This window comes from Esox lucius, chromosome 22, assembly GCF_011004845.1.
Source record: "Esox lucius isolate fEsoLuc1 chromosome 22, fEsoLuc1.pri, whole genome shotgun sequence".
NCBI lineage: Eukaryota > Metazoa > Chordata > Actinopteri > Esociformes > Esocidae > Esox > Esox lucius.
The window spans coordinates 13,055,805-13,081,895 of NC_047590.1; the positions used below are offsets into that span (position 1 = coordinate 13,055,805).

Sequence of the window (26,091 nt, forward strand, 5' to 3'; positions counted from 1 at the left end):
ACATCATGCAACAGTATATGCAATGGTCATGTAAAAACAATTCTGTAAATTTTTATATTGGCTCACTCAATATGGTGGAAGTGTAATGAAAGTGAACATGCCATGTGTTGAGATCACTTGGTTAGTGATGAGACACTTGATACCATTACCAGTCAGATCATTTTGTATTGGGTTTTTCTGCAACAGGTCTGCAACAGCTATTGTAGTATCAAGTGATAAGTCCATTTTATAGTGTCTATTCTACTTATTCTTAGTCTACAAATAGTAGGCCTCAAGCTACCATTGGGAAGGAGCAGATGGAAGCTCTCTTCAGTTCACAGTCCACTGCCGTCCACCAGCTCTCATCTGGGTAAGGGAACAAACGACATAATTTTTTTATAGAATGGATGACACATAGACCATATACTCTGGAACTGCTATGGTGTAATTTTGGTTAAAATGGTATCTGTTGAATGAACTGATTATTAACTTTTATAATCATGATAGAACACAATTCAGTCTAATTTATAATGCTGATATCACCAAAACAAACTTCATCTTGGACCCCTCAAAACCTAGATTTCAGAAGTCGGCATGTTTCTTTTCCAGATGCAGACCTTAGTTTACACCCCCCTGTGCTAGACAGAATGCCACACGGCACATAACAACAGCGTTTTATAAAGCCAATGCAACTAGACCATCCTTCCACTTGTGAAATAAAATGTCTAGTAAATGGTCTATGAAAAATGTATTAGTCTTACCAATTCTAAACATCTCCAAACAAGTCTGCTTGTCTGTTTGTGTGTCTGGGTGACCAGGCATCCAGTCACTGTAGCCCCACGTGGATCCATCAGCCCACTGTGACTGCTTGTCCTATAGTGGGGTCACATCACATTAACACACACACTAATGACTGTTGTCACCAAACACTCCACTATGTTAGCATTAGACATTCTGATTGGGCAAGGAGACGCGGGGGTGATGTAACACTGACCTTCACTATTCCTCCCAGCCAGGTGAGAACGGGACTTTTGGTGGCCTTTTTCACCATGGAGACCAGGCGGGAATGCAGGTCACTATTGGTTACGGAGGCCAGGTGTCCATGTTGGGACAGAACTCTGCAAGAGGACTGGACAAAAACACACACAGATGACTGCATGTCTGCGGGAAAAGTTTCAGTTGATCTGATGAATCAGTTTATCAATCAGCCATAATGATTGAGCGATTTTCACCTCTGCTTCGCTGAAGGTCATTGGTTTGGGGTTGAACTGATAGCAACGGCCATCGATGATCTCTCCGACACACTCGGTCTCTGAGTGTGTGTCAGCCTCTTCCCTCATCAGCCTGGGATCTAAAGGGAGAAGTAAAGTAACCATAGGTCATCAGCACACAGACAACATACACGTGTGTACGCACACACACGCAAACACACAAAAGTACAGGCAAACATTTTCTTACCTTCAGGTGTCAGTCTCATGCTCCTCTCCATCTCTCCTACAGGGTGGAGGATGTGTCCCCTGCTGATGTCCACCAGAGTTTTTTGGGAGTTTTCGGTTCCTTGTCTGATCTCGTCCATAGAAGAAAGACTGTGCTCTGCAGAGAGAGACAGAATAAACACTCAGTGGCCAGTTTATTAGGTATACCACCTAGTTCAGGTGAAGACAATGAATCAAATCAGCTAAAAAGCATGCGACCATCCACAACTGGACAATTGACAATTTAGTGGAAAAACAGATGTCAACTGAACAGATTAAAAATATATATTTTCTTTTTTGGATTTGTTTAAGGACAATGTGACTTTTTAAAGTCCTGTACCTGGCACCACTCTCCTGTCCATCTCACTAATGTGTTCTTTGACCAGGCCAGTGTTCAGATCTACGAGGAAGCGCCTGGAAGTTTCTGTTCCCTGTCTGCGCTCCGCCAATGGAGCACTCAGGTTCTCCACCTCAGGCCTGAACAGCCTCTCATCTACAGGGAGAAGGAGAGTCAACAGGATTTTGGACTTATCATGTCAAAACATTCTTGTACTTTGGCATCTAACTATCAATCTCACCTTCAGGTGTCAGTCTCACACTCCTCTCCATCTCTCCAATGGGGTTGATGATGCGTCCGTTCCTGATGTCCACCAGAGTCTTCCGGGAGTTCTCCGTTCCCTGTCTGAACTCGTCCACAGAGCTAGGACTGTACTCTGGGGAAAGAGAATAAACAGTCAATTGCCAGTTTATTAGGTACACCAAATGAATAATAGAAATGGATGTCTCCTATTGACAATGAATCACGTAGCCAGCGCTTCCTATTCAAAACACACACGCAAACATCGAGGCATTAAGTTACTCAAAAAAATCATAACCACCTGGCACCACTCTCCTGTCCATCTCACTAATGTGTTCTTTGACCAGGCCAGTGTTCAGATCTACGAGGAAGCGCCTGGAAGTTTCTGTTCCCTGTCTGCGCTCCGCCAATGGAGCACTCAGGTTCTCCACCTCAGGCCTGAACAGCCTCTCATCTACAGGGAGAAGGAGAGTCAACAGGATTTTGGACTTATCATGTCAAAACATTCTTGTACTTTGGCATCTAACTATCAATCTCACCTTCAGGTGTCAGTCTCACACTCCTCTCCATCTCTCCAATGGGGTTGATGATGCGTCCGTTCCTGATGTCCACCAGAGTCTTCCGGGAGTTCTCCGTTCCCTGTCTGAACTCGTCCACAGAGCTAGGACTGTACTCTGGGGAAAGAGAATAAACAGTCAATTGCCAGTTTATTAGGTACACCAAATGAATAATAGAAATGGATGTCTCCTATTGACAATGAATCACGTAGCCAGCGCTTCCTATTCAAAACACACATGCAAACATCGAGGCATTAAGTTACTCAAAAAAATCATAACCACCTGGCACCACTCTCCTGTCCATCTCACTAATGTGTTCTTTGACCAGGCCAGTGTTCAGATCTACGAGGAAGCGCCTGGAAGTTTCTGTTCCCTGTCTGCGCTCCGCCAATGGAGCACTCAGGTTCTCCAACTCAGGCCTGAACAGCCTCTCATCTACAGGTAGAAGGAGAGTCAACAGGATTTTGGACTTATCATGTCAAAACATTCTTGTACTTTGGCATCTAACTGTCAATCTCACCTTCAGGTGTCAGTCTCACACTCCTCTCCATCTCTCCAATGGGGTTGATGATGCGTCCGGTCCTGATGTCCACCAGAGTCTTCCGGGAGTTCTCCGTTCCCTGTCTGAACTCGTCCACAGAGCTAGGACTGTACTCTGGGGAAAGAGCATAAACAGTCAATTGCCAGTTTATTAGGTACACCAAATGAATAATAGAAATGGATGTCTCCTATTGACAATGAATCACATAGCCAGCGCTTCCTATTCAAAACACACATGCAAACATCGAGGCATTAAGTTACTCAAAAAAATCATAACCACCTGGCGCCACTCTCCTGTCCATCTCACTAATGTGTTCTTTGACCAGTCCAGTGTTCAGATCTACGAGGAAGCGCCTGGAAGGTTCTGTTCCCTGTCTGCGCTCCACCAATGGAGCAGATTGATACAGAGCATCAGTCCTAATCCATCCTCCAACTCTTCTCTGGAATGGGAGTGGGACAGGAACATCTACAGGCTCTGGACAGGAAAATACGCATGCTTACTGGCCAACAATGCACAAGTGTATTACTTATTTTACGATTGCATACACATCTAAACACACAAACAAACAAATGTTTCTCACCTTGAGGAGTCAGTCTCACGCTTCTCACCATTTCTCCAACATGGTCGATGATGTGTCTGCTTCCAATGTCCACCAGAGTGTTTTGGGAGTTTTTGGTACCCAGTCTGAACTTGTCCACAGAGGAAGGATACACTGAAGATAGAGAAATACAGAATGTTTGTTACACTGTTTTCAGCAAATGGTCCAAAGCTTATGTACGTAGAAATAAAGGGAAATCCTGTGCTTACTGTGTCCTACTCTCCTCTCCATCTCACTAATGTGTTCTTTGACCAGGCCGGTCTTAAGGTCCATCAGGAAACGGCTGGAGGGTTCGGTTCCCTGGCTGCGTTCCTCCACTGGGACACTCAGGGGCAGAATTAAGACCTTGCTATCCTGAAGTCTACCCCTAGGGGGTGACACTACATCATCCCTCAGTGGGACAGCATTGAGGCCTGGGGGACACACAATCAGAAAATACTACAATTTGGAGCAAACGTCGAGAGGAGGCACCGTAAGGTTCATTTTTGCTTGAGTGCACATAATCATGTAAACACGTGCATACATACATACAGGCTATGAAAAAATACCATTGTTGTTTATAAGCTTGATTTTACACTTAAAAATCATAAAACATTTTGATCAATAAATAATTTCTTTATTCAAAAACATGCGTGCCACAATTATTGACCCATCCCCATTCAGTACTTTGTTCCCCCTCACTTTTCTAAGACAACAGGTCTGAGATGTCGCCAATGTTTTATGAGGTTGTAAAACAAAGGGATCTAAGACCATTCCTCCATACAAAAACTCTCCAGATCCTTGGTTCTCACTTGTGGACTCTCCTCATCAGTTCACCCCACAGGTTTTCAAAGGGATTTAGGTAAAGGGACTGTACAGGCCATAACAAAAGCTTGATTCTACGGTCACTGAACCATTTTCATGATGATTTTCAAGTAAATGGTACATACACACACACACATCATACACACATGCATGCCAGCCCACAAACAACGGCTCTGAACCTTGAACCTGCCCTTGGTTTCAAAGGCATGAGCTTCTTTTTATCAGATACAAATGTATATTGTGAAGGAAGCACTGCCCTGTTTGTAATTATTAACCCTTGTGCCAGAAAATCTTACATGATAATTATTTATTGCAACAAAGTCCAAAAGAGCATAAAGAGTTACATTTTTAGATGTCGAGAATAAGTCCAGTTAGGGTACACTGATACGTGGACATTTTTCAGAAGCAACCCATACTATTTTCAGTAGTAACAATTTTGATATAAGGAATTGTGTTTGCCAATATATAATGTACTAAAATTCCTTACCTGACAAAGCCAGGAACAGCACTGTAAACTTCAGCATCCTGTAATCCAAATGAGCAGCAAAATAAGAAAATAAAACAGATGAACAAGAATTAATTGAAAGTATGGTATTTACACGTTAATGTCACATGTTTTCTGTTGGGTGAATCCAGATGTGCTAGTGCTCAGTGATTTTTCTCAATCTAAACTTGCACTCTTGTTCAAAGTTTCTTTCTTTAGCTACAGTCAAAGCTTACTGTAGCTCACATTACTTAGATAATGTGTAACTTAATGTCTTCAGTTCTAAGAACCTGAATATCTAGTGGCTTACATTGACAGTGTGAATGAATAGCCCCTTACCTGTTTGATGATGGGGCTCAGCAGGTCTGAACACTAAGCAAACTCACAGGTCCATAAATATTTCCACTACAGCAATAAAGATTTTAAGGGGCGTATACTTTGGTAATAACACAAGCAGAATTAATTGGTTTAATTCTAATCATTGACCTTGGATCAAATCAGCATTATCTGAGTCAACTTTGCACTTTTGTATGCCCCTAAACGCATGATGAATATACATACCTGACATCTGATAATACACAATGATATGACAAAGGAAAGGGAACTTGCAGTTGTAGTTTCTTTTACTGAGTTTTCACGCTTTTGCTCCTTTGTAATTAGTTAAGTATATAACACGAGTAGGCTACTTTTAAAGACCAAAGTAAACAACTTTACAAACAGAATTTACAAGACATGATACACTTTCAAAATGTGGGCACTGCCCTGAAGTAGCCTGTATATTAATTTATTGTGCTCACTTCTAAATCTGTATTCCATGTCGTTTACAGTATTCAGACCCTTTCACTTTCTTAACATTCTGTTGTGTTATAGACTCTTATTTATAATGGATTACATTTTTGTATGCCCTAAAACAATAGTTTCTTCAAGAGTTGGAATGAGCTACCTAAGAGATCAGTACTTAAACTAACCCCCCAAAAACGTTTGTCATTGGACATGTAGGCTCACGTGAAATTGTACGTCAGAATTTTGTTCCAGGAAGTTATTCTTCGAGTAAAATCTTTGTATATTAAATGTATGGTCTTGTGCTTTGCCGTTACAATCGGCTAGAGGGTTATATTATTGAAACAAAGTAAATATATTTCGGGAGTTTCATGTTGGCTTTGTGTATTTATGATTGATCGTGTAAGACCAACGTTAGTTAGGCAAGGCGTTATGCAACAAAGTGACATCGACCGAGTTGTGTCTGTGAGCGTTAAGCTAACGTTATTTAGCCGAACTTAGCATGAGGTTTGCGTGTATTTTTTGAGTTATATAGAGGGGTTATATCAGACAAAATCGGACTATTCACTGATAAGATATCTTTCTACCATAATCTTCAAGAAATGGCTCTGGTGACACTAACGAGAAGACTTGCTATTGTTTCGCTACGAGAAAGTCCGCTACGACGAACCACCGAATTAATTTTAGCTACAGACACAGGTTCCAAGAATTTGTCATTGACAGTTCTGAGAAATGCTTGTGTCCGTCAAAAGAATTTTAGCACCAGCATACAGCCTCTCAGGTACAGCATCGTGTTCTTTATTATTACCCCAAACCTTCTTTGCTTTACTTTAGTAGACGTGTTTAGACATTCTTCAGTAGACACATTGTATTTGTTACTTTTGCAAGGTAACGTTAGCCACCTTGCTGGCAGTCTTTTCACATCATATTGTAAAATAAGACGATTAATCAAGGTTGGGTTCAATAGAACGGATTGCATTGCACCTATAATTTCATACGGCGGTTTGTTTAAGTCATGGCTTCTCAAAATCCAGCATTGTCCGAAAGGTCGGACAGTCAGTGACATTCACTCACCCACTGTTTTGGTAGAACATTATGATTGAAGGTTTATAATCTCCTTCCTAATAAGAAATGATCAAAACCTTACTATCTGTAAGTAATGCATAGTTATTTTTTCTTCATAATAAAATGTCCTTGACGGTACCTATCAGGTCTTATGCTTTGAAATTATTTGATTTACATGTTGAAATCAAATAATTTGTATACTGTCAACCAGTTAACCAACATTTTTACTGAAATGCTTCTAGGAGTCTCTAGTTATGCACTGCATAGTACAGGACGACTGCAGGATTAGCATTTTGTGCCGCACATAATATATCAAAGTTCTGGGCTGTAGTCAGGCTTGACCACTTAGAGGCAGTATGCCTTCAAGATGACTTGGAGACAGGGAACAGGGAGACAGGGAACAGAACCTTCCAGGCGCTTCCTCGTAGATCTGAACACTGGATTGGTCAAAGAACACATTAGTGAGATGGACAGGAGAGTGGCGCCAGGTGGTTATGATTTTTTTGAGTAACTTAATGCCTCGATGTTTGGTCCAAAGTAGTTTAACTTAACCTGTTCTATTCAAACCTGAAGTCCTGAGGTACCAATACAGAGTCAGTGGGAGCTAGCTACCAAGCCCCAAGCCCAGCATCACAGCCTGTCTGTAATGGCTCCTGTTGTTTTGTTGCTATTCAGAGCTGACAATAAGGTGACAGTCCACTTTATCAACCGAGATGGCGAGAAGATCTCGGTCAAAGGCTCTCCTGGAGACTCTCTCCTAGATGTCGTTATCAATCAGGACCTCGATTTTGATGGTTTTGGTGAGTTGGATGGCATATTTAAGGTTCTTAGTGCTTGTTCATTTGGTGATGGTTTTTAAGTGTCGGATACTTTCCATCTCTGTCTGTGATTCTCACTTATAGACCCTGTGGCATGATGTGTCATATTGTTTTCTTTCCATACTCCATATATATCAGGTGCATGTGAGGGAACGCTGGCCTGTTCTACCTGTCACCTGATCTTTGACGAAGATGTGTATAATAAGCTGGGACCAGTGACTGACGAGGAAATGGACATGCTAGACCTGGCCTATGGACTCACAGACACGTGAGGCACACACACAAACACACACGAGCGGCCCATTAATTAGATGCACAAACACTTCATCACATAAGAGAGATCACACACTGCCACCAGTTCAACCAGGGTGTTATGCTGGTCAGCAATTGTTTTGTAATGCGATTAGGAGATAATCATTGTAAGGAACAGGGGGAGAAACACATAGGAGGCATGGCTCGTGTTGCCTTCTTTCCAAATCTGATGGGTCTTGGAGTTCAGTATTGCTGTTGTAGGTTTAGGAAGAGAATGGGGAAAAGGGTGAGAATCATGACCTCACTAATCACATTAGCTGTGTGTTGACCGGATCCCTTGTGACAGTGGGTCACTTGATGTCTATTGTCGGTGAATGTTACCCGATAAACACAGATCTTTAATAAGTCTGCCCCTCTAACTCCAGTGATCCATTTCCTTTTGGTTTGGAAATGATCCATTTGAGTTCAGTCATAATATTATGATCGTATTTGTTATAATCCTGTTTCTTTCTGGCAGGTCCCGTCTGGGTTGCCAGATCTGCTTAACCAGGTCGTTGGATGGTATGACGGCAAGGGTGCCTGAGAGCGTGGCAGACATCCGACAGAGTGGAGACGGGTCCTCTTAATGGTGACCCAAGGGTCCCAGTCAAGTTCAGGCCGACAAGGCTCAAGAGCCATCCCATTTAAACCTGCCCCATATTGGTACCACATCAACTGCCATGTTTCAGTCACCAGACTAGCATTTCCAGATTTTAAGGGGTAGGGTAGATATTGGAACGGTCACAAAGCTCAGAAAGACATTTTCAGATAGATCTTTTTCCAGTGAACTACCAGCTGTATCAGGTTGCAAAATTATTTTCCGGATTTCAGAATGACTGATATGTCCAGAGACTAGACCTGACTAATTATTCTGATGCTTTACTTTACCATTTCTATGGCCACCCGTTGTTTAATCAAGTCACATATCCCCACTGTCATACCCGTAGAAATCAGAAGAAACTGAATGGTCTTGTAACCATGGCAGTGACAGGCAAAGCCGTGGGTACACTCCCAGTGTCTGCCTGGTGTTGTGACGCAATGTAGAATAATTATGTGACACTGATATGAACTGATGTAGCCGAGATTGATGGGAACAACTCCTTCTTAAGCTTAAGACAGCGTATGTTTTCAAGCTGATGTGTGAAAATATAATTCATGGATTGGCATTGAAGACTTGGTCACTAGTCAGAAAATGGCTATTAAATAGTAGAATATTTTTTTAAACATCTAAAAGATTCGAATGTCAGTTAAGCCGTAATTCTATAATGGAGTAGTAAACTGAAATCTATTATGGTTGTGTTTTTTTTTCACTTTGCTGACGGTTTTTGTTCTGCTACCATTCACTCTCAGTCATACCTAAAATGGAAGCTGGTCCCATGTTGAATTATGGGACAGAGTTATAGCGTCAACAATACAAGGTTAATACAAAATTAATTCTTATATCCTTTGTTTTATTACCCATTTTTACCTAATAGACTTGAATGGGGTAGCCTGTCCCATTACATTTTTATGTTCATACCATTCATGTACCATTTACAGTTCAGTCCTTTAGCAGACAGTCTTATCCAAAGTGACTTGACCTGAGTCAAGAAATTAGGGGTATATGTCTTCGCTCAAGGAAAGTATGACAGATTTATCACCTTGATTGCTTGGAGGTTCCATCTAAAAACCTTTTGGTTACTGGCCAGATGCTGTAATGGCCAGGCCACCAAACATTACTTTCATATCCCAAAATGGCACTAACCTGTGTAGTCAGGACTGCTGTAATAAAATGTCTTTCTAATGAGTCTGACTGATTTGTTTCATTTTCTGTTCGTTCTAAATTGAGAAATATACTGTTAAATTATACAAATGTGCTATTCACACAAATACAGAAAATGTGTCATCCAGTCCTCCATAAGCTTCAATCTCTAATGCAGTTACTTAATTTTTGGAAGTGTTTTCAAGCGACAGAATCCGACCCCTCCATTAGCCACTAATTTGATGTCTGCTCATAGCTTTCTAAACCACATCAGCAAACTGTTGACTTTAGCAGAGTTACTGCACTGGTCTATGGGCTGGCAACTTGAGGGTATTACTGTAAGTTAGATTCATTCTTGTCAGTCATACAAAGGCTTGGAATCAGAGGGCCATTTCTGAAACTTGAGGGAACCCCTGCAGACCAATGTGGCAGTGGTTTTTGGCTAAACTTGGCCAATTGGATGCGAGACCAGCGGGGTTTGGGCTTGGTTGCTTGTGATACAAACTTCAAAGATGTTTCCAAGTGCTACTAGCCTCGTGACATTTCAGGAAACAAAATGTCAGCGCCAAAGTGGTTAGTTACATTTATTTATTATAATGATCTGCATAAATCCTTAAGCCTTATAGCACACGTGAAAACAGTAGAATTAGTGTAGTTAATTAAATACAGCAGCAGAGTCAGCCTGTATTATTACACAATGCAGCAGCCTAAAGGGAACCCTTTAAACATTAGCATCCTATGGACACTAAAATTAATCCGCTACAAAGCTGTATGAAAATTCACATCACCGGCCGCAGTTTATATTAACTGAATTTCTTAAATGTAGAAAATAGAAATATTTTTCATGCATAATTAAACATGTACACATTTCAGACACAAATAGATTGAACCAAACAAAATCTCAGATTAAAATATACAGTTTTACAAACCTTTACAGCTGTAAGCTTAAAGCACTTGTCATTATCAATATGGATTGGCCATCAAGTATGTCTTTATTTACAAAATACTGTAAATGCAAAAGCACATTATACTCTGCCCAGTTTTGCATGCTCACATGGACCAAATTAAACTATTTAGTAAGGAATGTTTGTTTAGAGGTGCGTTAAAATCTATTAAGGATCAAACATTTTAGTAATGGTGTATTTATAATAGGCAGTCCACTGCAAGGATCCCTGTGAATAATCTCCCATTTAATCCAACCAAATAACCTAATCCCTAAACGGTTCACTTTTAAAATGAGAACCCAAAAGTACTTTTCCCTTCGCTAGGCTTAAATACACTATGTACACGATACATTCACCTCAGTGTCTTATTTCAGAATATGAATGTGCTTATGTAAACTGCTGAAATGGATAGCTAACCTGACTGTGAGTCTTAAAATAATCTATTTATTTTAAAAAGCAAATGATTGCTGCCTAAGCGAAGGATAGTTTATCCAACACTCAGTGACCATAATAAACACATGGTGTGTTATATCCATGGTTTTAATAAGCACTATGTTTTGGTTAAGTTCCTAAATGAACACCTCTACGTTCAAAGCTGTGTGTGTTATCGCTAACAACCTCTGGCTTATCGACATTTTCACACGAAGGACTCCTCAGCAGAGAGCAGTGGGTCAAAGTCAGGCTCCGACATGGGATCGCTACACCTCCTGAGCTTCTCCCTCTGCCCCTGAATCAAGGCTAGCGCCACCTGTTGACCACTGTGGGGATTGCTGGACGTATGAGACAAGAAATAGTCCCTCACGGCCTTTGATGCAGAGGGAGACAGACAACAGCTGGGATCGCCAGACACCTTTAACCCCAGGTCATGTGACCTGTCAGCTGACTTTGACCTCGGGCCCAGTTTGGCCTGTCGGTTAAGCCTCTCCGTGTGTGAGGCCTCATCCAAAACTAAGGCCTCGTTTGTATGCACTGCTTCGGATTCCGAGCTCCGGCGCCGGGATCCCCTGCCTGCACGGAGACCCTCCATTCCTGGGGTTAGGAAGTGGGACTTGGACCGGACCAGGGACAAGCAAGGCCCGTCTTGCCCGAAGAACACATTCTGGGATGGAGTACGGCTGCCCTGGTTCGTGACATCATATCCCGTGTTGCTCGTTGTGCAGGCCCGGTTGTAAATCTCTCTCAGCTCCTTGACCGTGAACGACCTGTCCCCGGGTTGGTAACAGGGAGAGCGGCAGTAGTGGAAGTGCCCTGGGAACTGCTGGTGCGATGGGTCCCTGCCATGACTCTGTACCCCTCCCCCTGTTTTTGGGAGGGCGCTGGCCAGGCTGGACTTGGGAGCCTCTGAAAACTGTTTTAGCCCTGCTTGATCCTGAGTAGACTTGCCAATTGGGGGAGTCTTGTTAGTGGAGCCCACCTACACAGAGAGAAAGATGGAGCGTGAATGCTAAAGTGCGTATGAGTTAGCCGCAATAAGGAACTAAAATTCACTCACCACACTAACCTCCTCCTCCTGCTGTGTTAATGACAGTCTGCGACCTCTTTTCAACCACGTGTTTGGATGAAGCCCCCTGCTGGCCTTCAGGGTACCCCAGGAAGGAATCTCCTTGAGGGAGGAGATGTTTGGACTGAGCTCCTGGGCGGGAGCTGAGGTGGGGATGGATAGACTGTTGTCGGATGTGGAAGACTTCGGTGTTGAAAGGACAGGAGTGTCGCTACCCACCCTGGGTTGCCAGATTGGAGCGGACTGGGAGGGGAAAGTGTCCAGGGTGTCCCGGGAGGAGTGATGGGGGGAGGCTGGGGGTGAAGAGAGGCTGGAGTGGCTTTGGCGCTGGCGCCGCATCGGTGGGCCCGGTGACTCCGAACCCACGAGCGTACCCTTACTGCCTCGACGTTCTGTCGCTCCAGGTGGCTGTATTTGTGTCCGCCCATCCCTCTGTAAGCTGTGAAACATATGCTCACCCTCATCGTAGCCAGCCATTAGGTCAATGCTGCCCAGCCTGTCCGTGTTCCCCGTCAGTCGCGCCACAAACCTGGCCACAGAGTACCCTATGGCAGGCTCCGAGAACCTTCTGCCACCCCTGCACGGTGCCGGGGAGCTGTGGCGGGAGGGGCCCATGGCTGGGCTTAGTCTCCTGGTCCTGCCACGGCCTGGTTTGGGGAGCTGGACGAGGTTGCCAGATCTTGATTGTGGGACTGCATCACAGCGGTAACGGCCACCAGATTGGCTGTCTGCTGTGTCAGGGTCTGTGTCCGCTTCGGGTTGATCAAGCTCGCAGTCGCTCAGGGTAAGGACAGAGTCCAGGCTTCCCTGCAAGGGGTTCGCTCTCCAGCGCCCCTGTGAGGTGTGGAGGCTGGGAGACTCGCAGCTGTCGTCATTCAGCATGTTCTCCAGGCTGTCATAGGACGAGTCCGTCAGGTGGAAGGAGGATAGATCTGTGAAGGCAGAGAAAGAAGCAGCAAGCGAAACGAATCAATAGGTGTGGACAGAGACGAGATATAAACACACATACAGTGTGTGGTTTTTGAGCTGGGAAATATTCATATGAACTGTGCGTGTGAGGGAGATATAGAGTATACGGTTACCTGACCCAGTGCGTGTCCGTGGCCGTTCTCCAAATAGAGAAGTGACGTCCTCTCCCAGGACTTCCTGACAGTGTTCTATCATAAACCTCACCAGATCACACACCTAGGAAAAGCACAACGGACATGCCTTAAGCCTGTCACCTCTCCATCACTACTGACATGGAAACAACAGGTTGACCTTTTCTTTTTATTTATACAGGGAAATAAAGCTGAGAATAAGGTTTCGTTTACAATTGATCCCCGGCCTCAGCAAAAGAAGACATATCGAGAGAGAAAAAAGGAGAGAAATTGAACACAAATAACATGGATATGACAATACATCCAATGTGCCAATGATGTATCTTTGTATTTTAGGCCCATATTACTAACTTCCACCACGTTGCAACTTCACGTGAGACGTTTTTAAATCCAATGCCATTCTTAGGATAAAGGGTTTCAAAGCTTTCACACTTAAGAATAATGGGAATTTATCAGATAACCTTGTCAGAGAAAGAACAACCTATTCCGACACAATCCCTGAAACAAACTTTCTATCTGTTACATCTACGTTTCACTCTGAATGAACTGACCATGACTTCAGACTTTGTTGCATAATAGCAATGTTGCAACCGTACATTTCTGTGCGCTGAGCCCTCAGACAAATCTGTTAGCCACAGAATTAGAAAAACGTAACAAAACTTTTACAGATAAAATCCAACAAGTGTGTGTGTGTGTCGGCATGCCTCACAGAAAGTGTAAAAAACCAGCAGAAATGCTTTGCATATTTCCCAGTGAGTCCCTGTTATTTTCCCAGCAATGTTTAACCGTCACTCTCCTGTGATTTTCCAATGTTTGATGGGCATGTCACTACAGGTTACAGGTCAAATCTTGAAATTGGGGTATGGGTTTGAAATCAAGTAAAAGTTCAAATCTAGTGCTTTAGTAGAATCTAGGTAAAGGAGGTAGATGTCAATTAAAGGGCTGCTCTAAGGACTATGGGTTAAAAAAAACAAGTATGGGTATTTCTCCCCCAAACCGTTCTCGCACCTTCTTGGCTCCCTCCCCTTCCACCTCTGGGCTGCTGGGGCCTGGAGCCCAGAGCATGCTGGGAGCAATGCACACAGACAGGTTGAAGGCGTTCATCTGGTTGTCATGGGCGTTTTCCTGGATACCATGCAGCATGGCAACCAGGTAGCGTAGCAACAGGGCGTTCTCTTTAGGCAGCAAGCAAATCAGACTAAAAAAAATAAAAAAATCACAAATGGGTCAAAGGTTATTACTGGTTATTAAAATGTGTATTGTTTATGCAGTATGAATGGGGCCCAGACCTTCCCCTCAAGACACTAGTTAATCCTACTTGATTTGATTTGTGTATGTGTAGGAACAAGTTGTCTCTAATGACTACGGAGTAGCTACATGGTCAGATGTTTCTCATTAGCTGGATGGGTTTGATTAGGATTAGGGCTACAGTAATGTGGTATCTGATCTGTGGTAAAGGGCAACATCTACCTCCAGCTGAACATCTACTCTGATTACTGTCTTAGAAATTAGTAATTACATAATAGCTCATTCAATAGTCAATATTTTTGAGTTTGCATTGAGACCACAATTCAGATCTTTGCCCAATTTTTGGTCTTTTGACCAATCACTGAATTGTCTTTGCTAAAAATAATACATATAATCCATAACACTCCCTTGTGACCGAGTGGAACTAATTCATAACAAATAACCTAATTGATATGAGCAAAATGTCCCAGATCAACTAGGAACAAATGCGCCTTAAAGGGATAGTTCACAACAAATCAAAGTTTGCCTTTGTTTCCAATATAAAGCAGTGCAGAGTTGTACTGTGGTTGTCCAGTCCTTTGGTTCGCTTACCAATGCGACACAGAGGAGCCAGGTAAAAGGCTTTGTGGGATTTACAGTCTAAAGCACTGACCTGCCACAGTGAGCCTAGAGCTATTATATCTGTGCCAGGCCTTTCTTGGTACTATGTGTTCACGATGTAGATTGTTTCCCTTTCAACTAACTATTTTGGATCATTACACATCTCCTACTGGGAAAGTTCACATCTCATCCAATTAGCCTACTGTTGATTAGGGTTAGAATTGAAAGTTCATGACCTCTTTATATCCTGTGCCTGCTTCTCTTCCTCTGCTTCCTCTGCTTCTGACTCTTCCATCACATCCATCCACTGGTCATAGAGACTGGAACACAGCAGGCTGTCTGGGATGTTCCTTAAGAAGTCCTGGGTGTTGAAATAGAGAACAGAGTCACTACACTGAATTCATTTACAATGGGAAGAAACATACATTACATCAGCCATCTTCACTGAAGTTCATTTTCAGGTGAACTTTTACGTGAACGTTCTCACAATCACTCGCTGGATACTTACCAGATGAACGAATAATGAGCTACAGATTACATTTGACACCCATATCTCTACTTAGCTATTGTTTGGCACAGTGTGTGCTGCACTGGTATGGACTTGTATTTGTCACTCATAGTGGATAATGGGATTGCATGAGATGAATTATGTTTTAGATATAGGTCAGTTGCCCAGCGAACACGAACACACACACACACACACACACACACACACACACTCTCTGATGACAACAACAACAGGTGTAATGTAACAAGTTAATTCAATGTCCTTGACAGACATAAATCATTCGTATGTGCACGGCTAAATCTGGTCACCTTGTAGGACCTAGCGTGCCATGAAACGTGTCATATTTTTGGGGTTATGTTAAGGCTGTTGATAATGCTGTATTAAGTCTGTTGTGTTGAGGCTGTTGATAATGCTGTTTTAAGACTGTTGTGTTGAGGCTGTTGATAATGCTGTATTAAGACTGTTGTGTTGAGGCTGTTGATAATGCTGTTTTAAGACTGTTGTGTTGAGGCTGTTGATAATGCTGTATTAAGACTGTTGTGTTGAGGCTGTTGATAATGCTGTATTAAGACTGTTGTGTTGAGGCTGTTGATAATGCTGTATTAAGACTGTTGTGTTGAGGCTGTTGATAATGCTGTATTAAGACTGTTGTGTTGAGGCTGTTGATAATGCTGTATTAAGACTGTTGTGTTGAGGCTGTTGATAATGCTGTATTAAGACTGTTGTGTTGAGGCTGTTGATAATGCTGTATTAAGACTGTTGTGTTGAGGCTGTTGATAATGCTGTTTTAAGACTGTTGTGTTGAGGCTGTTGATAATGCTGTATTAAGACTGTTGTGTTGAGGCTGTTGATAATGCTGTATTAAGACTGTTGTGTTGAGGCTGTTGATAATGCTGTATTAAGACTGTTGTGTTGAGGCTGTTGATAATGCTGTATTAAGACTGTTGTGTTGAGGCTGTTGATAATGCTGTATTAAGACTGTTGTGTTGAGGCTGTTGATAATGCTGTATTAAGACTGTTGTGTTGAGGCTGTTGATAATGCTGTTTTAAGACTGTTGTGTTGAGGCTGTTGATAATGCTGTATTAAGACTGTTGTGTTGAGGCTGTTGATAATGCTGTATTAAGACTGTTGTGTTGAGGCTGTTGATAATGCTGTATTAAGACTGTTGTGTTGAGGCTGTTGATAATGCTGTATTAAGACTGTTGTGTTGAGGCTGTTGATAATGCTGTATTAAGACTGTTGTGTTGAGGCTGTTGATAATGCTGTATTAAGACTGTTGTGTTGAGGCTGTTGATAATGCTGTATTAAGACTGTTGTGTTGAGGCTGTTGTTGTTGAGGGCCTTGGTCATTTTTCAAAATGATCCTTGTGTCCTGCTCCGTTTAAACTTAGGAGGACATTAGTCTTTTTGCCTTGTCATTGTTTGGGTACTGTGTGTAGACCGATGGCGAAAAAAAGAATGTAATTAACTGCAAATGAACACAACACATAACAAGCCATGGCAATGGTATTATTTATGTCACTGTGCAAACCTTCTTACAGACCTAAACATGCCTAGCATGTTTTAATGTTCACCTTGAAGACATTAGCGATGATAAAGACATGTTCCCGGGTCAGCGGGACGCCCTGAGCCCCAGAGTCCAATCTGTCCCTTAGTTCACGACACGCCTTTGCCCCCGCCGACCGTCGGAATATCCCTCGCGTGAATGGGCCCTCGTTGTACAGAAACACCAGCATGTCCTAGACAGTGCGAGGAGTGGCAGAGAAAGTCCAGAAAAAGTCCCGATTGGCTTCATATTGCTGCCATGACATCATTCGAAAGTCAGGCTGACATTAACGCCTCTCTCACTCACCATGACTGACTTGGGCAGGGTGTTGTCCCAACATATGGTGTTTAGCTTTTGGCCGAACAGGTAGCCAGTGGCGGGGGAGGAGATGTTAGTGGATGAACTGTCGAGGTTGGAGTTGGAGCCTTTCCAGAAGGCCCAGTTTATGAGAGAACGCCTTCGCTTGAAGGGTTTCTGAGCTGGGTCAACTGGTGAGAGAAGTCAGGTCAGACAAGATGTTGTCACAAACACATTTTGCACTAGCGTTAGCATATTAAGGGCCTCCATCGTCCTCACCAATCACAGGCGTTGTTGTTGTGGAGCTGCGTCGAGTTTTGAGGATGAACTGGCACTGTTTGTCCACCTGTACCTGGTCGTGGGGCATCGCCCTCTGTCTGTCTGGGGTGTATACTGCATCCCTGCTGCCCTGCTGGGTAAGGGACTGGCGCACGTGGCTCATCTGGATAGTGAAGGGGAACTCGTGACCTGTTGGACGGACACAAGGTTGAGGGGTAACAGTAAGGGTTACAGGGTGTTAGATTTCTGTTCTGGCTTGTGACTCAACGCCTGACTCAACTATCACGCTAGGAAAATCAACCAGTAAAAAAAGTTCTCGGTGAGTACCTTACCAATGAGAGGGTAGGGGGCGTTGTCCCTCTTGGAGCTCACCCACAGCTGATAATCCTTCACACAGCTCTATGGAATGCAGACCAAGTTGTTTAGAGAAGCAAGATTACTAAGACACTGCTTAAGCAAAACACGGGGGGGAGAAACATAATTGTTTGATTGATTCTATACACACAGTGACACCAAACTGCTGCAGTGCGAGACGGACGACCTCATTGGTTGAGTCAGAGTTACTGACAGCCAAGGTCTTACAGACAGCCTGAGCACAACTCCCTATGCCTTTCCCAAAGACCTTCAGTGGGATGGTTTTAGGATCTTCTTTTTCCTTCTCCTCTTTTATTCGACTTGAAAGACAGGAGAGGGAAGTTAGGACTCAGAGCCCACAGAGAGAAGCTGTACAGAACACCCATCCATACACAGTATGTTTACTGTAGAAAGTCCATGATGGCTTACCTTATGAGCAAGGAGAGCCATCTATCCTTCTGGGCCTCAGAACTGGAATAGATAACCATTAAAGTCAGAACAACATTAACAGCAACCCAAACATACCAAGTAACAACCTAAAAACTTTCTTCAGCAATGTGTCCATTAGAAATATGCTATGCAGATCCAAAATGGCCCCTGTGTACCTGAAGATGGCCACACAGTTGCAGGTGGGCCAGCCCATGACAAAACTCCTTTCAGGGCAGGTGCTGCCCTCACACACCTCCTCCATGCAATGGGCAGTCCACATCTCACACACACACACCTGGGCCTTGAGCTTGAAGTGAGTGGGCGACCTGAGGATGGCCAGGAATGTCAGAAATGGAATAAGCAACACATCGCCTGAACTGGCAGAAACGTAGACCTTAATTGACCAATCTCTGCTCCTCCACCACCTTTACCTAGCCTTGGCGATGACGAGGATGTCCGTGAAGAGGAAGATGTCTCTTTCCTGTGTCTGAAGCCCTGTCTTTAGCGTGACGTGGCTGTGCAGGAGGTACTCCCTATCGGGACACATGAACGACTGGACGAGGGGGCACGTCTCCGGACACACAGGAATCAGGGAGGTCTCTCTGGGGAGAGTGTGAATGGTACATCTCAACCTCCCATCATAAAACAACGCAAATTCATCTGAACAAATACACAAAACCTGGACAAATGGGATGAAGACACTGTAGTTCAGTGAATCTTAGACACTGATGACAGAGGCTCGGTCTTAAGTGGAGTATGACTGTGATTGAATGGGTTGAATGAAACTGTAAGTGTCCCCATTGTGAAAGGTGTCAGTGAGCCTCAGCAGAGCGGATGACGGCGCAGTTTCTCTTTAACAAGGTTATCCATTGCCCTGATCAGTGGGGTCAAAGCCAGAGATATTAATATATCCCGATCCTAATTGGGATAGATAAGCTATCTGAGAGGATTAGCAATGCCTGAAAGGAGCCACTCTAGTACTGAAAGCTTGGTGTATGTGTGAGTGTTAACACGTGTGTGGGTGTGATCATGAGTAATTGCGCGTTTGTGTGTGTGTGAGTGTGTGATCATGATTGATTGCATGTGTGTGTGAGTGTGTGTGTGTGTGAGAGTGTGAAAGGGGGTGCTGTTTAATTCAGTGTAAATAACAACAGCATCCTGAATATAAAGCCACGTGAACTAAGGTTTAAATGCTTCTAACATTCCAGTCATTTAGCTCACACTGTGAATCTTTAAAAAACACTTGAAGCACATAAAGTACAGAAGAAAGAAGCTGGAGATGATTAGAGGCCATTACATCATGAGGGCCAAAGTGGGAATGCAGGTAGGACTTCAGGGTTTCCGCTCCAACTCATACAGTATATACCAGTGTCCAGTCAAAAAAACAACACCCTACTTCACTGGCCTGGTGCATAGGGATTTGATCTTTAGACTAGAAGGATAAGTGCCTCCTACTGCCCATCCAACACCACTTCCAGCAGCATGCGGTCTCCCATCCAGGGCCAACCAGGCTTAGCTTCAGAGAAACATCAGCAGGGGCGTGGATCTTGCAGTGGGCTACAACTGCCTTTTTGTCTATACTTAAAGAGATCTCTGCTCCTCAGAAACAATTCGCCCAGCTCCTTCCTGTCTATACATCAGCTCAACTCCATTTACCCTCCATCACACCTATGGCTCCCAGGGGTTGTCTAAGCAGCGATGACCCTGAAACACAGCTAGGATCTGGGAAACAAAACTCTGCTATGTCTGCCTGTCCTGATCGGCTACTTCAGACTGCTAACACGCTGCTGTCTCCTCATGCCTGACGTGTGTAAACACACACACACACACACACACACACAGTGACACAAAAGAGTATCTGTGTGTTACGGCTAGCCTGGACTCTTTCTGTTTACACGTGTGCATGTGCGCGTGTGTGTGGCCCTAGACCTTGACCACTTTACCCTACGACCTTCATGACCAGGCTGACACTACGACCTTCATGACCAGTTGCCACCTGATTGGCGCTAAAGGAGAACTCCTTTATGCCTAAAGTGGGGGTTTTCCTGGCTGAAAACGTGTCAAAGGTGGCACCCTAACCCCTGCTACCCCACGCTCTACCGGACGCCTCTCTGTGATACACTTTATATAATATCTGGCCACTTGAAAAAGACTATTATAGTGTTAAATCTGCCCTGTTGTCCAAGTTCACTTGAGCAGCTAATGCACACAACAAATTGTCCTCCCTAATACAATAGCAACTCGAAAAAACAAGCAATAAATCTATTCTTTACATATCAACATGTTACATATTCGATTTTGTTTGTGTAGGATTTTACCCTTGTGTTATTTTTTGTTCTCCTCTCCCTGTCCAGGAGTAGTAGACATTTTATTGGATTTAAGTGCATCCAGCCTACAGTTTCTGCTTGGCTGTTTTCCAAAGCCCTCAAATACATGGGCTCCACAATGCTTCTAGCATACTGAGCATATCATTCCCTCTTCATTGTCTGAGCCACCCAAAACCATTTAGCCATAGAGCATCAAAACTATGTTAATTAGAAGATCTAGGAATCACATACAAAATATGAAACCACTCATCAAGCTTCATAATTAATCAGTCGCTGTTATTATTGCCAAACTTAATTGTCAATAAAATTATTTCTGATTCTGATTTTAACCAAACACTGAGTTTTCCAGCTGGAATCCGAGACTTACACCTAATTTGTGAGAAACGTCCCTAGAGACAGTTCTGGACGTACCTGGAGACAGTTCTGGACCTGGTGAGGGCCTTGCTGATGACCAGAGACGGGGCTGACTGTCGACGTTGACTCAGAGACTTCAACCTCTGTGGAAAGCAGGAGAGATGTGGATCGAGGGATGGGAATATTGAGTGAAAGGGTGGAAAAGAGGGGGATGGAAGGGCAGAGATCGGGACGCAACAGGACTGGAAAACAGAGGGAGTCAGGGCTACAGCCAGGCTGGACACAGCAGAGACCCGGATCCAGTGATTGGCCTTCAAATCTGACTAATGTTCCCCGGCTGGCTGGTGAGACACACACTGACACGCATGTGTTCGTTCTCATCACGTAGCTCCGGAATGTACTCACCACCGATGTAGGCGTCAGGGTGACCTACAACCACCAGAACGGTTTAACGGAAGTGACTTCCTCATGCATTAGGGGTGCTACGACGATGACACTTGTACCTTACATCCTTCACTGTACTGAGAGGCCAAAGTAGATTGGATGAGGTTATCTGAAGGCAAACATGAACGTGTTCCTCTCTTCCAGTGTTATGTAAGTTGGGTTGGCTCTGTGGGTTCAGTCATGCATCGTGCCATACTATCCTCCCCTATGTACTGCTGATTAGGCCTAATGTATTACAGCATGTTATCAGTTTGTTATAAGTTTGAACATGGCACGGGGCCAATTTAATGCAAAGCGTTTCCTGTTCTATTTAAAAGGAATCTCAAACTAAACTTGTAAATAATACCATTTACCATTTACCAATTCTCAAATTTACCAATATCTTTTGCATCAAATAATGGCTTGTTTTTTTTAACTGCTGTCATACCCATGTTTAGTTCAACAGCAAAAATATATATTTTTTCTTTTGGTATTCATTATTTTAAAATAAATTTAACATCTAACCTACACAGAGTTAGCATCTACTCTGTAAAGACCATTTTAATTAATGATCTGACATCATCAGCTGTCACTACTGGTTAGAAGGCCTCAGTAAACATTGGTAATGTCAGTGGGATAATGACTCAGTCATGTAGGACTTATGACTAGAGGGATAAAGTAAAGAGTTATTCAAACAATTACAGAAGCAGTCAGGGTATTATTGGAAAGCTTGCTGATTTCCACACAACGCAAGAGCAATGGGAATGCTTCCTGCAAAATCCTGCCCGAAGTCTCACAAGACTCTGGTAAGGCAGACTGAAAGTGCCCACCCTGTTGCAGAACAGCACTAACAGCAGCTTTTACACAAACACAACAGGGTCAGTTCAACCCAGTAGGAATATCTTAATGGCTAAATTATACTTTGCTTAAACAAAGCATTGTAAATGCTTTTGAAATACCGCCAAAGCACGTTTACACGTGGATGCAGAAATTCATGTGGTTTTCAGCAATTAACTGAGTGACCAGCACAATTATTGGCTCTGTTTAAGGACATTTTCATCGGTTTCTTTAACTTGAGCGGTAGCATTGTGCTGATTCACTCCCTCCAGCTGCGAACACAGAGACTCAAAACATAGCGACCGCAATCCGGGTATAGTACAGTGCGACCCTGGACACCGGGCGCGCATCACCTCATAGTTGCCAACAGTCCCCTTAACCCTGAATGCAGATATAAGATATAGCAATACATGTATTGGACATGTGTACGTAAAACGACCGTAATACAGAATTTGCCTACGGTTTTTATTTACCTTCTTGTTGTCCTGCTGCACGCTGGTCTTGGACTCGCACGAGAGCGACGTCCTACGGCTCAGCTCGTTCTGTTGCTGTGGCGACATGGTTTCCATCCAGGTAGAGATTTGCGGGAAAAGGGGAGCGACAACGCTCGCCTTACTGTTTCAAAGCTATCCAAAGGCCAAGTAAAGAAAAAGCTCCATAACAGTCCGTATTGGTTTGGTTTCACTCACGTGCCGCTGTGCATGCGAAAAATGAAGAAAACATATATTCTCGAAATACAGTCCAAACAAATTCCTTTAAAGTACACACCTATACAGTTCAACCATTAAAAAGGGGAAAAGGAGAGTTGATTTGTCAATCCGAGTTGTCTGTTTTTGAAAACGAACTGTCCAAGTTATGCACTTGGTATGTCCCGTCGGCTATGCACGCACTTCACACAGGCTCTACACACACCACTGTGTAGATCCAATAGTCTATGCGGCTTTTACGCGTCTTTTCGCACGGACTTGGGCGCGCAGAAGAGGAGGTGCATAGGTCCTACTAGGGACGGGTTTGGAGAAGTGCAGGTTTTGTGTGGGTCGGGTGGTGAGGGTTTCGGTGGGTGGGGGTTTATCGGGGAAGGGTGGGTGTTAAGTTATTGGGGGAAAGTAACGAATAATATATGAGAGTTTGTTTTACGTTGTTGGAAGAATGATAGCTGTTTTAAGATTGAAGTTCCGAAGCCAAAAGAAATGGCAACCTTAATAGTTTTAATGCTAGCTGGATATAAGACGTTATTGAATTGGGATCCTCGACTTTGTAGAAGGCGTTCTTGTTTTGTAAAAAAAATAGATAAAAGAATGCAATATAACCATTGTAACTGCAGCAGCAAGCTAAAGTGGGACACGAACTAGGCTAAAGTGAAAAGAACCAGGGCAGTGAGAGTCTGTGTGCGCGCTCGGCGCGTGTTACCCAAACCATTCCCAATCACAGCCCCATTTAAAGTCGTTCAAAACATCAGTTGATTAGATAAATTAGGGTAATAATGAAGTGCCTTGGGCAGAGGTTGAACACAGAGTCGTCTGTATGCTCATTATTGTCCCTTTGAAAGTTCAACTTTCTCCTTTAACTTTCAGGTCTGCTTGATCCATACTGCAATGAATAAGGTTTCCACTGAAAAAAGCCTACCTTAACCCTAATCCGAATCCTCACTCTAACCATAACCTAGACATCCGATTCCTAACCCAAAACGTAACGATAACTCCTAAACCTAACCCCTAATCCTAACTTTAAACCTAAATTCTAACCCTAACACCCAACTTAAATAGTGAACTGTATTTTCCTTGGTTTTCCATACTTCTAGTCCTCACCATGGAAGCACTATAATACATTTTAGGTTGTACTATCGTTGTGGAAATTCTTCCCAATCAACATCTTATTTTCCCGAACCCCTAACGCCAACCCTTAACCTTACAACTAACTGTAACTCCTAAAGTTTTCTTTTACCAGCAAATTGATCCCTCCTGAATTCAGGATTTCCAATTGGGCAGCCAAACTGCACCAGCCGCTGCTGGACCCCCCCACACCCTCGATTCAAACTCCTGGTCATAACGACACAGTTGGGGGCTCTTATCCTAATTGTCATTTTTAACCAAAACCTAACCACTGAGTTAAAAATAGTAAATGTTGTCATGGGGACAGACCAAATGTACCCGCAAGGTCAAATTAAGGTTGTTTAAACTTTCGTTGCAAAACTTGCAAACACACGTTGTTTTCATGACTACAAATATTTTCTTAGACCTCTAACCTTCACAATAACATCATAACCACACCCTAACCCTAACTTTTATGCCTAATTCTAACCACTAACCTGAGCACTAACCTTAACCTTAAATGAGTTAGGATTACAACGTTTCTGAGATAGGATTAAAAAAATATATATATATTTTTCAAAATTCACAAATTGCAGAAAGTCATGACTTTTCACCATGCTTCATGTAATGGCAGGAAATGTTGGTATGTTTTGGTCCAGAAAAGATAAGGGAAACCAATACAAACAGACAGTCTGTTACTTCACCAGATAATTAGAGGATTAGAGTGGCATTCTGCCCATGCTCTGTGGGGTTCCATTAGAAGGGAATATCTCATCTCATAGCCAAACCATGTTGTGAGCCATCAGAGAAGCCAACTAAAATCTCATCACTAACCTTACATCACTCTCTCACCCTTTTTCCTATGCCTATCCCCCACTTTCTCAACCCTCCCAACCACCCCCCCCCTCTCTGCTTTTCTGTGTCCCTTCATCTGTTACCTGTCTCCATGCCTTTTCCCTCCAATGGTTCTATTGATTTAATTAGCTGCCATAAGCAGGCAATGTTCTAGACAGACCGGCTGGGAAGAGGAGTGTGTGTGAGGACATCAGCTCCTCTTCACAATCAGCAGCTAGCAACAAAGAATCTTGATTGAAGTCACATGACAGAAAACGGAAAACTACAGTATTGAATGTTACAAAAGCACAAGGCTGGCTTCATCCAATTAGATTGCATACAATAGTCACATGTCACATCCTGTCTCTTAAACCAATGTAATAGACTTGGATGTTCCTTCTTGCCCTCCATAGCTTTTATGAGCAGCAGACGTCAGAGGCAAGAGATGTTTATTACCAATAAACGAAAGACTGATGCGTGAGCTAAATATTTATTAAGTGTGTTTTTGTTCTCTCCCTCCAGTCCAGTTCTCACTCGCTCAAGCTCACCCACACACACAAACTCCCGCTTCTGTTTATGGAAAGATTCCTCTGCTGTGTCAGCATCGTTGAAAGGCAGTGCATCAATTCCACAGATAAAAATGTCCAGCGAAGTTTTTGGACCTCGGGAATGGGCAAGAGATGTCAGATGATTTAGGTTAGAGCTCTGTGTGGGTTTGGGTTTAGCAGGTTCATACAGATGAAATCAGATTGTAGTAGATTATTTCTGTTCTTTTGCATTCACTTCGTCCAATGGCAGCGATTTCCAGTTTTAGAGTCACGCATCTCTCTTCACAGCTGCCCAAGAAAGGCCTGCAGATACGCTCATGCTCTACAAGTGGTAATGTGCTGTTGCGTGAGGATGAAAGTGTTCGCGGACGGATGAGTTCAAACGTGCTGCGTTCTGGTTAAACCACCGCGCATATTAAAAAATGTGTGTGGACTGAGAA

The 26,091-nt window shown here is 43.3% G+C and overlaps 3 protein-coding genes across 5 annotated transcripts; 1 reads left to right on the plus strand and 2 right to left on the minus strand.

Moving 5' to 3' along the window:
• On the minus strand, positions 1-5,413 carry wu:fa56d06 (uncharacterized protein LOC795664 homolog). 2 transcript variants are annotated; one of them, XM_029116677.2, is made up of 16 exons: positions 5,355-5,413; positions 5,019-5,056; positions 3,937-4,140; positions 3,710-3,841; positions 3,409-3,603; positions 3,109-3,243; positions 2,871-3,023; positions 2,571-2,705; positions 2,333-2,485; positions 2,033-2,167; positions 1,795-1,947; positions 1,438-1,572; positions 1,212-1,330; positions 974-1,108; positions 741-852; positions 1-345 (listed from the first exon to the last, which is right to left on the minus strand). In XM_029116677.2, exons 2-16 carry the CDS (start codon positions 5,053-5,055, stop codon positions 272-274), a joined length of 2,007 nt encoding a protein of 668 aa, XP_028972510.2. In that variant the 5' UTR covers position 5,056; positions 5,355-5,413; the 3' UTR covers positions 1-271. The 2 variants fall into 2 exon arrangements, with proteins under 2 accessions (XP_028972510.2, XP_028972511.2); XM_029116678.2 differs by lacking the exons at positions 1,795-1,947; positions 2,033-2,167.
• Positions 5,414-6,031: 618 nt separating this feature from the next.
• Positions 6,032-9,756, plus strand: LOC105019772 (adrenodoxin-like). Its single transcript, XM_010886177.4, has 4 exons — positions 6,032-6,576; positions 7,536-7,660; positions 7,817-7,946; positions 8,448-9,756. The coding sequence occupies exons 1-4, from the start codon at positions 6,398-6,400 to the stop codon at positions 8,554-8,556; spliced, it is 543 nt and encodes a 180-aa protein (XP_010884479.1). The 5' UTR covers positions 6,032-6,397; the 3' UTR covers positions 8,557-9,756.
• Positions 9,757-10,284: 528 nt separating this feature from the next.
• LOC105019771 (rho GTPase-activating protein 20-like) lies at positions 10,285-24,777 on the minus strand. Of its 2 annotated transcripts, none has more exons than XM_010886175.3 (15): positions 22,932-24,777; positions 21,256-21,341; positions 18,949-19,119; positions 18,694-18,843; positions 18,518-18,559; positions 18,240-18,408; positions 18,067-18,133; positions 17,735-17,923; positions 17,465-17,646; positions 17,187-17,351; positions 15,340-15,464; positions 14,264-14,453; positions 13,238-13,340; positions 12,147-13,087; positions 10,285-12,068 (listed from the first exon to the last, which is right to left on the minus strand). In XM_010886175.3, exons 1-15 carry the CDS (start codon positions 23,025-23,027, stop codon positions 11,292-11,294), a joined length of 3,453 nt encoding a protein of 1,150 aa, XP_010884477.2. In that variant the 5' UTR covers positions 23,028-24,777; the 3' UTR covers positions 10,285-11,291. The 2 variants fall into 2 exon arrangements, with proteins under 2 accessions (XP_010884477.2, XP_010884478.2); XM_010886176.3 differs by having other exon boundaries at positions 12,156-13,087; positions 22,932-24,776.
• Positions 24,778-26,091: the final 1,314 nt, after the last annotated feature.

What these genes read in the sequence shown, in the direction of transcription:
- wu:fa56d06 (XM_029116677.2), bottom strand. Translation starts at nt 5,055, where the DNA reads ATGCTGAAGTTTACAGTGCTGTTCCTGGCTTTGTCAG. An exon ending in GCTGTTCCTGGCTTTGTCAG is followed by an intron (nt 4,141 to 5,018) that starts GTAAGGAATTTT and finishes TGTGTCCCCCAG; the next exon opens with GCCTCAATGCTGTCCCACTG. An exon ending in GGACAGGAGAGTGGCGCCAG is followed by an intron (nt 3,244 to 3,408) that starts GTGGTTATGATT and finishes CTCTTTCCCCAG; the next exon opens with AGTACAGTCCTAGCTCTGTG.
- LOC105019772 (XM_010886177.4), top strand. Translation starts at nt 6,398, where the DNA reads ATGGCTCTGGTGACACTAACGAGAAGACTTGCTATTGTTTCGCTACGA. An exon ending in ACCAGCATACAGCCTCTCAG is followed by an intron (nt 6,577 to 7,535) that starts GTACAGCATCGT and finishes GTTGCTATTCAG; the next exon opens with AGCTGACAATAAGGTGACAG. An exon ending in GCCTATGGACTCACAGACAC is followed by an intron (nt 7,947 to 8,447) that starts GTGAGGCACACA and finishes TCTTTCTGGCAG; the next exon opens with GTCCCGTCTGGGTTGCCAGA.
- LOC105019771 (XM_010886175.3), bottom strand. Translation starts at nt 23,027, where the DNA reads ATGGAAACCATGTCGCCACAGCAACAGAACGAGCTGAGCCGTAGGACG. An exon ending in AGGTCCAGAACTGTCTCCAG is followed by an intron (nt 19,120 to 21,255) that starts GTACGTCCAGAA and finishes CACTCTCCCCAG; the next exon opens with AGAGACCTCCCTGATTCCTG. An exon ending in AACTGTGTGGCCATCTTCAG is followed by an intron (nt 18,560 to 18,693) that starts GTACACAGGGGC and finishes TATCTATTCCAG; the next exon opens with TTCTGAGGCCCAGAAGGATA.